Raw genomic sequence first — 12,074 nt, 5'->3', positions numbered from 1 at the left:
TCCCAAACCATCTCAATTGGGTTGAGGTTGAGGGATTGTGGAGGCCAGGTCATCTGATGCAGCACTCCATCACTCTCCTTCTTGGTCAAATAGCCCTTACACAGCCTGGAGGTGTGTTGGGTCGTTGTCCTGTTGAAAAACAAATGATAGTCCAACTAAGCCCAAACCAGATGGGATGGCGTATCGCTGCAGAATGATGTGGTAGCCATGCTGCTTAAGTGTGTCTTGAATTCTCAATAAATCACAGACAGTGTCACCAGCAAAGCACCCCCACAACGTAACACCTCCTCCTCCATGCTTTACGGTGGGAAATACACATGCAGAGATCCTCCGTTCACCCACACCGCGTCTCACAAAGACACAGCGGTTTGAAATCTCTAATTTGAAATCCAGACCAAAGGACACATTTCCACCGGTCTAATGTCCATTGCTCGTGTTTCTTGGCCCAAGCAGGTCTCTTCTTCTTATTGGTGTCCTTTGAAGTGGTTTCTTTGCAGCAATTCGACCATGAAGGCCTGATTCACACAGTCCCCTCTGAACAGTTGATGTTGAGATGTGTCTGTGACTTGAACTCTGTGAAGCATTTATTTGGGCTGCAATTTCTGAGGCTGGTAACTCTAATGAATTTATCCTCTGCAGCAGAGGTAACTCTGGGTCTTCTATTCCTGTGGCAGTCCTCATGAGAGCCAGTTTCATCATAGCGCTTGATTGTTTTTGCGACTGCACTTGAAGAAACTTGACATTTTCTGTATTGACTGACCTTCATGTCTTAAAGTAATGATGGACTGTGGTTTCTCTTTGCTGATTTGAGCTGTTCTTGCCATAATATGGACTTTTACCAAATAGGGCTATCTTCTGTATACCCCCCTACCTTGTCACAACACATTTACATTTACATTTAAGTCATTTAGCAGACGCTCTTATCCAGAGCGACTTACAAATTGGTGCATTCAATTTAGGATAGCCAGTGGGACAACCACCACTGGGGGAGGGGGGTGTAGAAGGATTACTGTTAGACTATTCCAGTTATTCCTTAAAGAGGTAGGGTTTCAAGTGTCTCCGGAAGGTGGTCAGTGACTCCGCTGTCCTGGCGTCGTGGGGGAGCTTGTTCCACCATTTGGGTGCCAGAGCAGCGAATAGCTTTGACTGGGCTGAGCGGGAACTGTGCTTCCGTAGAGGTAGGGGGGCTAGCACGCCAGAGGTGGATGAACGTAGTGCCCTCATTTGGGTGTAGGGTCTGATCAGAGCCTGAAGGTAAGGAGGTGCCGTTCCCCTCACAGCTCTGTAGGCAAGCACCACGGTTTTGTAGTAGATGCGAGCTTCAACTGGAAGCCAGTGGAGTGTGCGGAGGTGCGGGGTGACATGAGAGAACTTGGGAAGGTTGAACACCAGACGGGCTGCAAGGTTCTGGGTAAGTTGTAGGGGTTTAATGGCACAGGCAGGGAGCCCAGCCAACAGCGAGTTGCAGTAATCCAGACGGGAGATGACAAGTGCCTGGATTAGGACCTGTGCCGCTTTCTGTGTAAGGTAGGGTCGTACTCTGCAAATATTGTAGAGCATGAACCTGCAGGATCGGGTCACCCCTTTGATGTTAGCGGAGAACGACAGGGTGTTGTCCAGGGTCACGTCAAGGTTCTTTGCACTCTGGGAGGAGGGCACAATGGAGTTGTCAACCGTGATGATCATGGAGCGGGCAGTCCTTCCCCGGGAGGAAGAGCAGCTCCGTCTTGCCGAGGTTCAGCTTGAGGTGGTGATCCAACATCCACACTGATATGTCTGCCAGACATGCAGAGATGTGATGTGCCACCTGTTTATCAGAAGGGGGAAAGGAGAAAATGAATTGTGTGTCGTCTGCGTAGCAATGATAGGAGAGACCATGTGAGGATATGACAGAGCCAAGTGACTTGGTGTATAGAGAGAATAGGAGAGGGCCTAGAACTGAGCCCACACCAGTGGGGAGAGCACGTGGTGCGGAGACAGATTCTCGCCACGCCACCTGGTAGGAGCGACCTGTTAGGTAGGACGCAATCCAAGAGTGAGCAGTGCCGGAGATGCCCAACTCAGAGAGGGTGGAGAGGAGGATCTGATGGTTCACAGTATCAAAGGCAGCAGATAGGTCTAGAAGGATAAGTGCAGAGGAGAGAGAGTTAGCTTTAGCAGTGCGGAGAGCCTCCGTGACACAGAGAAGAGCAGTCTCAGTTGAATGACCAGTCTTGAAACCTGACTGGTTTGGATCAAGAAGGTCATTCTGAGAGAGATAGCAGGAGAGTTGGCTAGAGACGGCAAGCTCAAGAGTTTTGGAGAGAAAAGAAAGAAGGGATACTGGTCTGTAGTTGTTGACATCGAAGGGATCGCGTGTAGGTTTTTTGAGGAGGGGTGCAACTCTCGCTCTCTTGAAGACGGAAGGGATATAGCCAGCGGTCAAGGATGAGTTGATGAGCGAGGTGAGGTAAGGGAGAAGGTCTCCGGAAATGGTCTGGAGAAGAGAGGAGGGGATAGGGTCAAGCGGGCAGGTTGTTGGGTGGCCGGCCGTCACAAGTCGCAAGATTTCATCTGGAGAGAGAGGGGAGAAAGAAGTCAAAGCATAGGGTAGGGCAGTGTGAGCAGGACCAGCGGTGTCATTTGACTTAATAAATGAGGATCGGATGTCGTTAACCTTCTTTTCAAAATGGTTGACGAAGTCATCCACAGAGAGGGAGGAGGGAGGGGGAGGAGGAGGAGGATTCAGCAGGGAGGAGAAGGTGGCAAAGAGCTTCCTAGGGTTAGAGGCAGAGGCTTGAAATGTAGAGTGGTGGAAAGTGGCTTTAGCAGCAGAAACAGAGGAAGAAAATGTAGAGAGGAGGGAGTGAAAAGATGACAGGTCCGCAGGGAGTCTAGTTTTCCTCCATTTCCACTCGGCTGCCCGGAGCCCTGTTCTGTGAGCTCGCAATGAGTCGTCAAGCCATGGAGCAGGAGGGGCGGACAGAGCCAGCGGGAGGATAGGGGACATAGAGAGTCAAAAGATCCAGAAAGGGAGGAGAGGAGGGTTGAGGAGGCAGAATCAGGAGATCAGAGGGAGAAGTATTTAGCAGAGGGAAGAGATGATAGGATGGAAGAGGAGAGAGTAGCGGGAGAGAGAGAGCGAAGGTTGCGACGGCACATTACCATCTGAGTAGGTGGCAGAGTGAGTAGTGTTGAAGGAGAGCGAGAGAGAAAAGAATACAAAGTAGTGGTCGGAGACTTGGAGGGGAGTTGCAGTGAGATTAGTAGAAGAACAGCATCTAGTACAGATGAGGTCAAGCGTATTGCCTGCCCTGTGAGTAGGGGGGGACAGTGAGAGGGTGAGGTCAAAAGAGGAAAGGAGTGGAAAGAAGGAGGCAGAGAGAAATGAGTCAAAGGCAGACATAGGGAGGTTAAAGTTACCCAGAACTGTGACGGGTGAGCCATCCTCAGGAAAGAAACTCATCAAGGCGTCAAGCTCATTGATGAAGTCGCCAAGGGAACCTGGAGGGCGAAAAATGATAAGGATGTTAAGCTTGAATGGGCTAGTGACTGTGACAGCATGGAATTCAAATGAGGAGATAGACAGATGGGTCAGGGGGAAAAGAGAGAATGTCCACTTGGGAGAGATGAGGTTTCCTGTGCCACCACCGCGCTGACCAGATGCTCTCGGGGTATGCGAGAACACATGATCAGACGAGGAAAGAGCAGTAGGAGTAGCAGTGTTTTCTGTGGTAATCCATGTTTCCGTCAGCGCCAAGAAGTCGAGGGACTGGAGGGTAGCATAGGCTGAGATGAACTCTGCCTTGTTGGCTGCAGAACGGCAGTTCCAGAGGCTGCCGGAGACCTGGAACTCCACGTGGGTCATGCGCGCAGGGACCACCAGATTAGAGTGGCAGCAGCCACACGGTGTGAAGCGTTTGTATGGCCTGTGCAGAGAGGAGAGAACAGGGATAGACAGACACATAGTTGACAGGCTACAGAAAAGGCTACAATAATGCAAAAGAGATCTGAATAAAATTAACTAAACATCTGGAGAGCGGGGCCTCCCTCACCTACCTTTCACTGAAACACTCAAATATAACTCTCCCAACTTCCACTTTAGAAATTATAATTGTTGTAAACTACAGCGGTTCAATGTTTTCTAGGAATAGACTCTAACTTAGTTTATTCAGCTAGCTAACTTGGTACAGTATTCTTCCGTGAAAACCGCCCAGGGCACCGTATCCTATGACGCCATAGCTAACTAGCATGCTAGCATCCAACAACACACGGTTTAGCACCAATACTTGGTTACAACAAACTACCAATAGTATGTTAACACACTAAACAGATCATTCGTGTCCGTGTCTAGTTCCTTTCATAACGCAGAAATAATTAAACGTTGGCTAGCTAGCACAAAGTCAGTCATGCTAACTACACAAGTGGACTACACATCTCGAATGTTCAGAAAGTGAAGCTTTACGCTGCAAAATTCTCATTGACTAAAATGATATTGTATTTAGTTGCTACAGTACTGCTAGCTGGTAGTGTTGGCTAGCTAGCAATGGCTGCGGTGTTGACTTTGTTTGAAAAAACGGCATCGCTGCGAACGAATGTAGCTGGCTAAAATGATATTGTATTTAGTTGCTACAGTACTACTAGCTGGTAGTGTTGGCTAGCTAGCAATGGCTGCGGTGTTGACTTTGTTTGAAAAAACGGCGTCGCTGCGAATGAATGTAGCTGGCTAGCTAACCTCGATAGTTTTTTCTATACTACACCTTTATCTTTGATACAAAGACAACTATGTAGCTAGCTAACATTACACTAATCAAATCGTTCCATTGTAATGTAATGTGTGTCATATTACCTGCGGAGCGAAGTACAGCATGACTACTCACTCCAGGAGCCACCCTCGAACACGGCCATTAACGCTCAAACGCATTAAGAAGGAAATAAATTAACTTTTAAGAAGGCACACCTGTTAATTGAAATGCATTCCAGGTGACTCCCTCATGAAGCTGGTTGAGAGAATGCCAAGAGTGTGCAAAGCTGTCATCAAGGCAAATGGTGGCTATTTGAAGAATTTAAAATATAAAAATATATTTTGATTTGTTTAACACTTCTTTGGTTACTACATGATTCCATATGTGTTATTTCATAGTTTTGATGTCTCACTATTATTCTACAATATAGAAAATAGTAAAAATAAAGAAAAACCTTTGAATGAGTAGGTGTGTCCAAACTTTTGACTGGTGGTGTATCTTTGCATTCAATTTTTTAAATGTCACCCTCACATTAAGTATTGTGCTCCAAATATAATATTACCTTATGTTGTAAATGTTGTACTACAGCACAAAAACTGACTTGAGTTGTGTGGTTGAGAGAGAGCGATGGAGGGGTCTCTATGATAGGTGAGAAGGGCTGATTAAACTCCTGGATCTGATTGTAGCTATTACATTTGTGTGTGTGTGTGTGTGTGTGTGTGTGTGTGTGTGTGTGTGTGTGTGTCCAGAGCAGGTGAGCCTCACCCAATGATTTATATTACAGTACACTAGATGACTGACAGGTGCCACTGTTTTGAAGCCACCGTGCCTCCATCTTGGCACTACCACACCGTTTCCAAAAATATTTTGGAAGCTATAGAAATGCAGTTACTAAAGTCTACATTTGTTTTGCCACATTATTCTATTACAGACACAATGCATACTTTTAAATTATATTATTTGCGCTAAACATTTAAAAATATATATATATAAAAACATTTTCCTTAAAGTATATACATATATTTTTTGAAAGTACTAATTTTACTGTCCCCACTACAGAAAAAAACTACTAATTTTGTCCTTGAAACATTTAAATGAAATACTGTAGAATTCCATTCATTCCTATGGAAGACTGCTTTTCGGAGGAGTGCCAATATGGCCGACCGGTGGCTACAAAGCCTTTGGACATGTTTTGGAAAGGCACACACCTGTCTATATAAGGTCCCACATTTGACAGTGCATGTCAGAGCAAAAACCAAGCCATGAGGTCGAAGGAATTGTCCGTAGAGCTCAGATACAGGATTTTGTCGAGGCACAGATCTGGGGAAGGGTTCCAAAAAATGTCTGCAGCATTGAAGGTCCCCAAGAACACAGTGGCCTCCATCATTCTTAAAAGGAAGAAGTTTGGAACCACCAAGACTCTTCCTAGAGCGAGCTGCCCGGCCAAACTGAGCAATCGGGGGAGAAGGGCCTTAGTCAGGGAGGTGACCAAGAACCCGATGGTCACTCAGACAGAGCTCCAGAGTTCCTCTGTGGGAATGGGAAAACCTTCCAGAAGGGCAACCATCTCTGCAGCACTCCACCAATCAGGCCATTATGGTAGAGTGGCCAGACGGAAGCCACTCCTCAGTAAAAGGCACATGACAGCCCGCTTAGAGTTTTCCAAAAGGCACCTAAAGGACTCAGACCATGAGAAACAAGATTCTCTGGTCTGATGAAACCAAGATTCAACTCTTTGGTCTGAATACCAAGCGTCATGTCTGGAGGAAACCTGGCACCATCCCTACGGTGAAGCATGGTGGTGGTAGCATCATGCTGTGGGGATGTTATTCAGCGGCAGGGACTGGGACACTAGTCAGGATTGAGGGAATGATGAATGGAGCAAAGTACAGAGAGATACTTGATGAAAACCTGCTCCATAGCACTCAGGACCTCAGACTGGGGGCGATGGTTCACCTTCCAACAGGACAACAACCCAAAACATACAGCTAATACAATGCAGGAGTGGCTTTCGGGTCAAGTCTCTAAATGTCCTTAAGTGGCCCAGCCAGAGCCAGGACTCATTATGGGGTATTGTGTGTAGATTGATGAGGGGGGGGAAAACAATTCAGTCCATTTTAGAATAAGGCTGTAAGGTAACAAAATGTGGAAAAAGTCAAGGGGTCTGAATACTTTCGAATGCACTGCAGTGTTCTAGAATATTGGATTGTTGGCTTACATACTGTTCGAATTCTCAGTGCAGCTCAAGCAATTTCTCTGACTGTCAATATATTCAAATGAATAGACCAATACAGGAGATGGGTTGGTTGGGAATTGTGGGGAGGTGTGAGTCAGGCTGTGCATCCCTCTCTCAGAGCCGCGTAGCTATGTCACAATGGGACGTCGGACTATCGGGCCTCAGCGTCTGTGGACTATGATTTATGCTTTAGGTCCATGGGACCACTCACTCAGCGTTAGTCTGACCACCAGCTGAAATGGCTCTCTACCGCTTTAAAAAGTCATCCCTCTGTAGATCGCTCTAGCTGAGAGAGTGGCGCCCCTCCCTACTCTTCCGCACTGTAGGCAATCTGCAATTTTTCAAGACGATTCTAGATTGAAAAGTAGATCCATCTAAACCGATTTTACCGAGAGAAAACCATATTTCGAGGAGGGGTTTTCCTATTAGCAATATACGATAGGTGAATACGTTTTCTCTAGTGCTGAAATGTAGTAATGCCGTTGTCTTTACATTCGGGAAACAGTGGTGAAATATGGCCACTGTTTTAGAGCAGCATCTAGATTACCGTGAAGAAAAAGAACACTGAGTAGACAGAATTTGATTTTGCTAGGTCGTTTCACTAAAACAATGAATGACGATTAACTGTGTTTCTGTTAGATTTTTCTCCAAAGGGACTAACATTTTTTCTTAATGTTTATCAAACATCAGTTTGTCTTCCAACGAATAGGCTCAGCGGTTTTCAGTGTCTATCGTCTCTCTTCTAGTCTGGCTGACACCAGCTCTCGAAGGGTCGCGCGTCAACCAGGCTGTCTCTCCTCTCCACAGCAGCCTTATAATAGGCCTAATAATAATCCTAATATTACCACGTGAGATTGGAGATTTTTATATTGTTTTAGTACCTGATATGGTGGAGTTTTCATATTGATCTCTTATAATTACTGCATTATTATTGATCAATTATCTATTTTGTAATAAGAAATAATATAACATGTTATGTCATGATTTTATATTTATTTTCTCAAGTTTGGGACTGCTGTATTAGTATTGAGTAATTGTGCACTTCTTCACATGACACTGCTAGTCATTGCTCAGAAATCTAAATAAAAGTTGCACTCCTCCTCATGCTTTGAGCCTTAATAATGTCTTATGAGCCTTTATGACATATTCAACTGGCTCAAACTGGCTGTTATTAAGTCAGGATCATTCTGATAATAATACATTATAAGGGGGTCATATGCTTATGACAAGTCTTAAAATGCTTTTAAACCGCATCATATTCCATATACCTGTTATCAAATGTATTGCCATTGTGTCTACTCCCTTCCACCAGGCCTGCAGGCAGCTGCAGTAAGCCACCATGTCCATGGCCCAGCAGCAGAACCAGGTGATCCTCCAGTTCCACTTCAGAACCTTTGGAGACTCCATGCTGCAGAAGATGAACCTGCTCCGCCACCAGAGCCGATTCTGTGACGTCACTGTGCGCATCAATGACCTGGAGGTGCGCATCCATCAATCACATCCATTTTCACTTATTAAGCATTCTATGCTGCTTTTACTGTTTACCATGTTTTTTAAATCTATTTAATCTATTTTGATTATTTTATTATGCACATCACTTGAGTTGCAGTCTCTGTATGAATTGTGCTATACAAATAATGTTTTTCTATCAATATTATGATTAGGTCCCCGGTCACAAGGTGGTGTTGGCAGCCGGTTCTTCCTTCCTCCGGGACCAGTTCTTCCTGCAGGATTCATCCATGAGGGAGGTCCAGATCTCCATGACCCAGGAGGCGGAGGTGGGCCAGCAGCTGCTGCTGTCCTGCTACACGGGAACCCTGGAGCTGCCTGAGATAGAGCTGGTCAAATACCTAACTGTGGCCAGCTTCCTCCAGATGGGCCACGTAGTGGAGCAGTGCACCCAAGCCCTCAAGAAGTTCATCCAGCCGCGACCCTGCCAGGTGAAACAGCAGCATCGGGAGGAGGAGGGAGATGGAGAGACTCTCAGAGCCTCTCACGCCCAGAGAGTACATGAGCTGCCCCAAGCACAGGTAGTGCATCGTGAGGTGGAGGAGGATGATGATGAAGACGATGATGATGTGACAATTCAGCTGATGACCCCTCCCCAGAGGCAGAAGCGAGACAGGAGTGAGGGCGAGGAGAGCCCCATCACCATCGTAAAGGTGGAGTCCGTGTGTGAGCGGGTGTCTGAGATGTCTGAACTTCCCTCTGCCTCCACTGCAGTGCGCTTCCCCACCAGCCCCCCATTGTCGTTACACTCCCCCGAGCCCCAGCACTCCCTCATCAACTCCACCGTGGACACCCGGGCTAGCGAAATGACCATGCCACCCTTGCCAGGATACCCACTCAGCCCCCCTCCACTACCCACCTCAGCCACAGGGAGACCCAATCTGGGGGGGCACCTACGAAACTCAGACAAATCCCTTCAGTGGTACCACCAGTGCCCAAAGTGTGCCCGCGTGTTCCGCCAGCTAGAGAACTATGCCAACCACCTCAAGATGCACAAGCTGTTCATGTGCCTGCTGTGTGGCAAGATGTTCACCCAGAAGGGTAACCTGCACCGGCACATGCGGGTCCACGCTGGCATCAAGCCCTTCCAATGCAAGATCTGTGGCAAGACCTTCACTCAGAAATGCTCTCTCCTGGACCACCTGAACTTACACAGCGGAGACAAGCCCCATCGCTGTAACTACTGCGACATGGTGTTTGCACACAAGCCCGTGCTCCGCAAACACCTCAAACAAATCCACGGCAAGAACAGCTTTGACAACGCCAACGAGAGGAGCCAACTACACGACGGGGTTCTGGACTTTGAGTCTGCAGGACTGTAGCATGGACAATAAGCCTGTTCTTATGGGTGACTCTCTGTAGCACTGTATCGCGTTCCATTCCAGTCATAAATTAATAGCTGCGTAGTAGTGTTAACTGAATTGTAAACCACATTGTAAGGTACTTGAAGGTACAAGACTGAATATTAGAAGAAGAGTTACTGTAAAAAGAGTACTAAAAATATAAACTGAAATGATTTGTCCTCATGAGGATTGTTTTGGCTAAGGAAGCCTACAGTAGAACAAAAGTGATGACAGTGTGTCTGTAGCACATAATATGTTATGATGCCTGTTTTGGAAATGGGGTAGACAATATATGCTTGAGTATTGTATGAGGACATGACATGTGGGTAAGGATGATGAGTATGTTGTGGTTCTACTGTGACATATCAGAGGATCAGATTCCCAACAGGAAAACGATGAGTCCCACTTTACTTTAAAGAGATTCAACGTAATATATTGTACGAATTGGAAGTCGTAACATATCATACGAATTGCAGGAGGTAACATATCATGCCAAATGGATGACATTGTACACAATTGTGCACTCTTTTCAGGGACCCGGTTTGGCTCAAGAGCGCTACTTTCAAAACTACTGGCTGAAACTATACAAAACCTTTATAACGCATCTTTAAGTGACACTAAAAGCTGATCTATTTGCAAAGTTTTTACATTGGTAGGTACAGGATAATTACAGTGTGTGCACACATTAGTACTTAGTATGGCCTGTTTGGGCCAACTGTCAATTTAAGTTTATTTGCTAATCTAATTGATAGCCTACAAAGTCCAAACATGAATAGTTGTAAGTACTATGTAACAACGTGTATCTATACTGTAATAACACTGTACTTGCCAATGTCACCACCATGTAAATACTGATATGTTTTTCAGCACAATGCAACAAATCAAGTCACTGTAGTCAGCCTGTAAACTCAAAAGCATTAGCATACTTTCTACAGTAGATGGAGCCATTGTATACCATATCGTTGCACAGCATGATGCGTTGTCTTTTATACCCTCTGAACTCTTGCTGGCCATTGTTGTGGGTGAATCACTGGTGTTACAGTACTGTAATTCAAGATTGGAACATGATTTAGATTGATGACTGCTCCCAATGCCACAGCATCAGGATTATTATAATGTAGTAAATGAATGGACTCAATGTTTACACTATTATTTTTCTCTGCTCCATTTTGATAGCAATATCCCTATTGTACTTCATACCATGCATTATGAATATAAGTATTCACTGTGTAACACTTATCTCTGTTTTATTTACATAGATATGAGAATAAGGGGGCACATCAGTTGATAGACTACTTGACCAGTGGTTACAAATAACCTACAGACAGTTCTTCATACACGTGCAGTGCAGGTCTGCGTAGATTACAAGATCCTTATACAGTATATATTACATTTACATTGTAGTCATTTAGCAGATGCTCTTATCCAGTGTGACTTATGGGAGCAATTAGGGTTAAGTGCCTTGCTCAAGGGCACACCAACAGATTTTTCACCTAGTCGACTCGGGGATTCGAACCAGCAACCTTTTGGTTACTGGCCCAATGCTCTATACGCTAGGTTACCAGCCGCCCATCTTATTATTTCATATTGATGTGATTTCTGAGACATTAAACACATCACCAGGCTTGGCAAAGATCTAAAATTCTGAGCAGGCCTGCACAGAGTTTTTGTCTGTGAATCTGGAACACGCCCTCTGTGTGTGTGTGTTTGTGTGCACATGTGTGTGTGTGCAGGTGCGTTGGTGCATGGACGCATGGTCTATGGGGCAGCTGGCGTATCTTCCTGCTCCTAGCCCAATCACTCAGGCAGACAGGATCTGCTTGGCTGAAGCTCTGCAGTGCCACTGTGCACCCAGTCATAATCCTAACTCTTGGCTCACCTACACTTACTGGGGGGACACGAGCCCTTGGGGCCTTTGCGCCTGTCATTGATGTCTATTTATTTATTTGATAATTTTGACAGTAACCCTCCAACAATTAATTCATAAACCTTTTTAATTTCCATATCTACTAGGAAGCTAAGTGTTTGTTTCTTGGGCTTCAAGAATGTGACTGATCAAAGTGCCCCAGGTCTTAAAAAATTAATAATTGAACTGATTGAAAGTAAGGGGATATCGGTGAACAAATCCTGTGGACAAGGCCATGACTGCGCCAGTGCAATGAGTTGAATTTACTCAGGTGTTCAAAAGCCAATATCAGACCGAGAGCCTAATGCTTCGTTCTTAGGTAGTTCTTTATGAGTTTTAGTTTAGAAACGATCTCT

The 12,074-nt window shown here is 45.5% G+C and overlaps 1 protein-coding gene across 1 annotated transcript; it reads left to right on the top strand.

Annotated features, from left to right (window-relative positions):
- Window positions 1–8,299: 8,299 nt before the first annotated feature.
- LOC311144184 (zinc finger and BTB domain-containing protein 26-like) lies at window positions 8,300–9,858 on the top strand (the record flags this gene model as incomplete). The annotated part of the gene is made up of 2 exons (XM_084180189.1): window positions 8,300–8,440; window positions 8,625–9,858. 2 exons carry the CDS (start codon window positions 8,300–8,302, stop codon window positions 9,789–9,791), a joined length of 1,308 nt encoding a protein of 435 aa, XP_084036315.1. The 3' UTR covers window positions 9,792–9,858.
- Between the last annotated feature and the right edge of the window lie 2,216 nt (window positions 9,859–12,074).

The sequence above is a fragment of the Coregonus lavaretus genome (assembly GCF_964263955.1).
Source record: "Coregonus lavaretus genome assembly, chromosome: 17".
In the NCBI taxonomy this organism is placed as follows: Eukaryota; Metazoa; Chordata; class Actinopteri; order Salmoniformes; family Salmonidae; genus Coregonus; species Coregonus lavaretus.
This window is presented reverse-complemented; position numbering and strand designations above follow the sequence as displayed.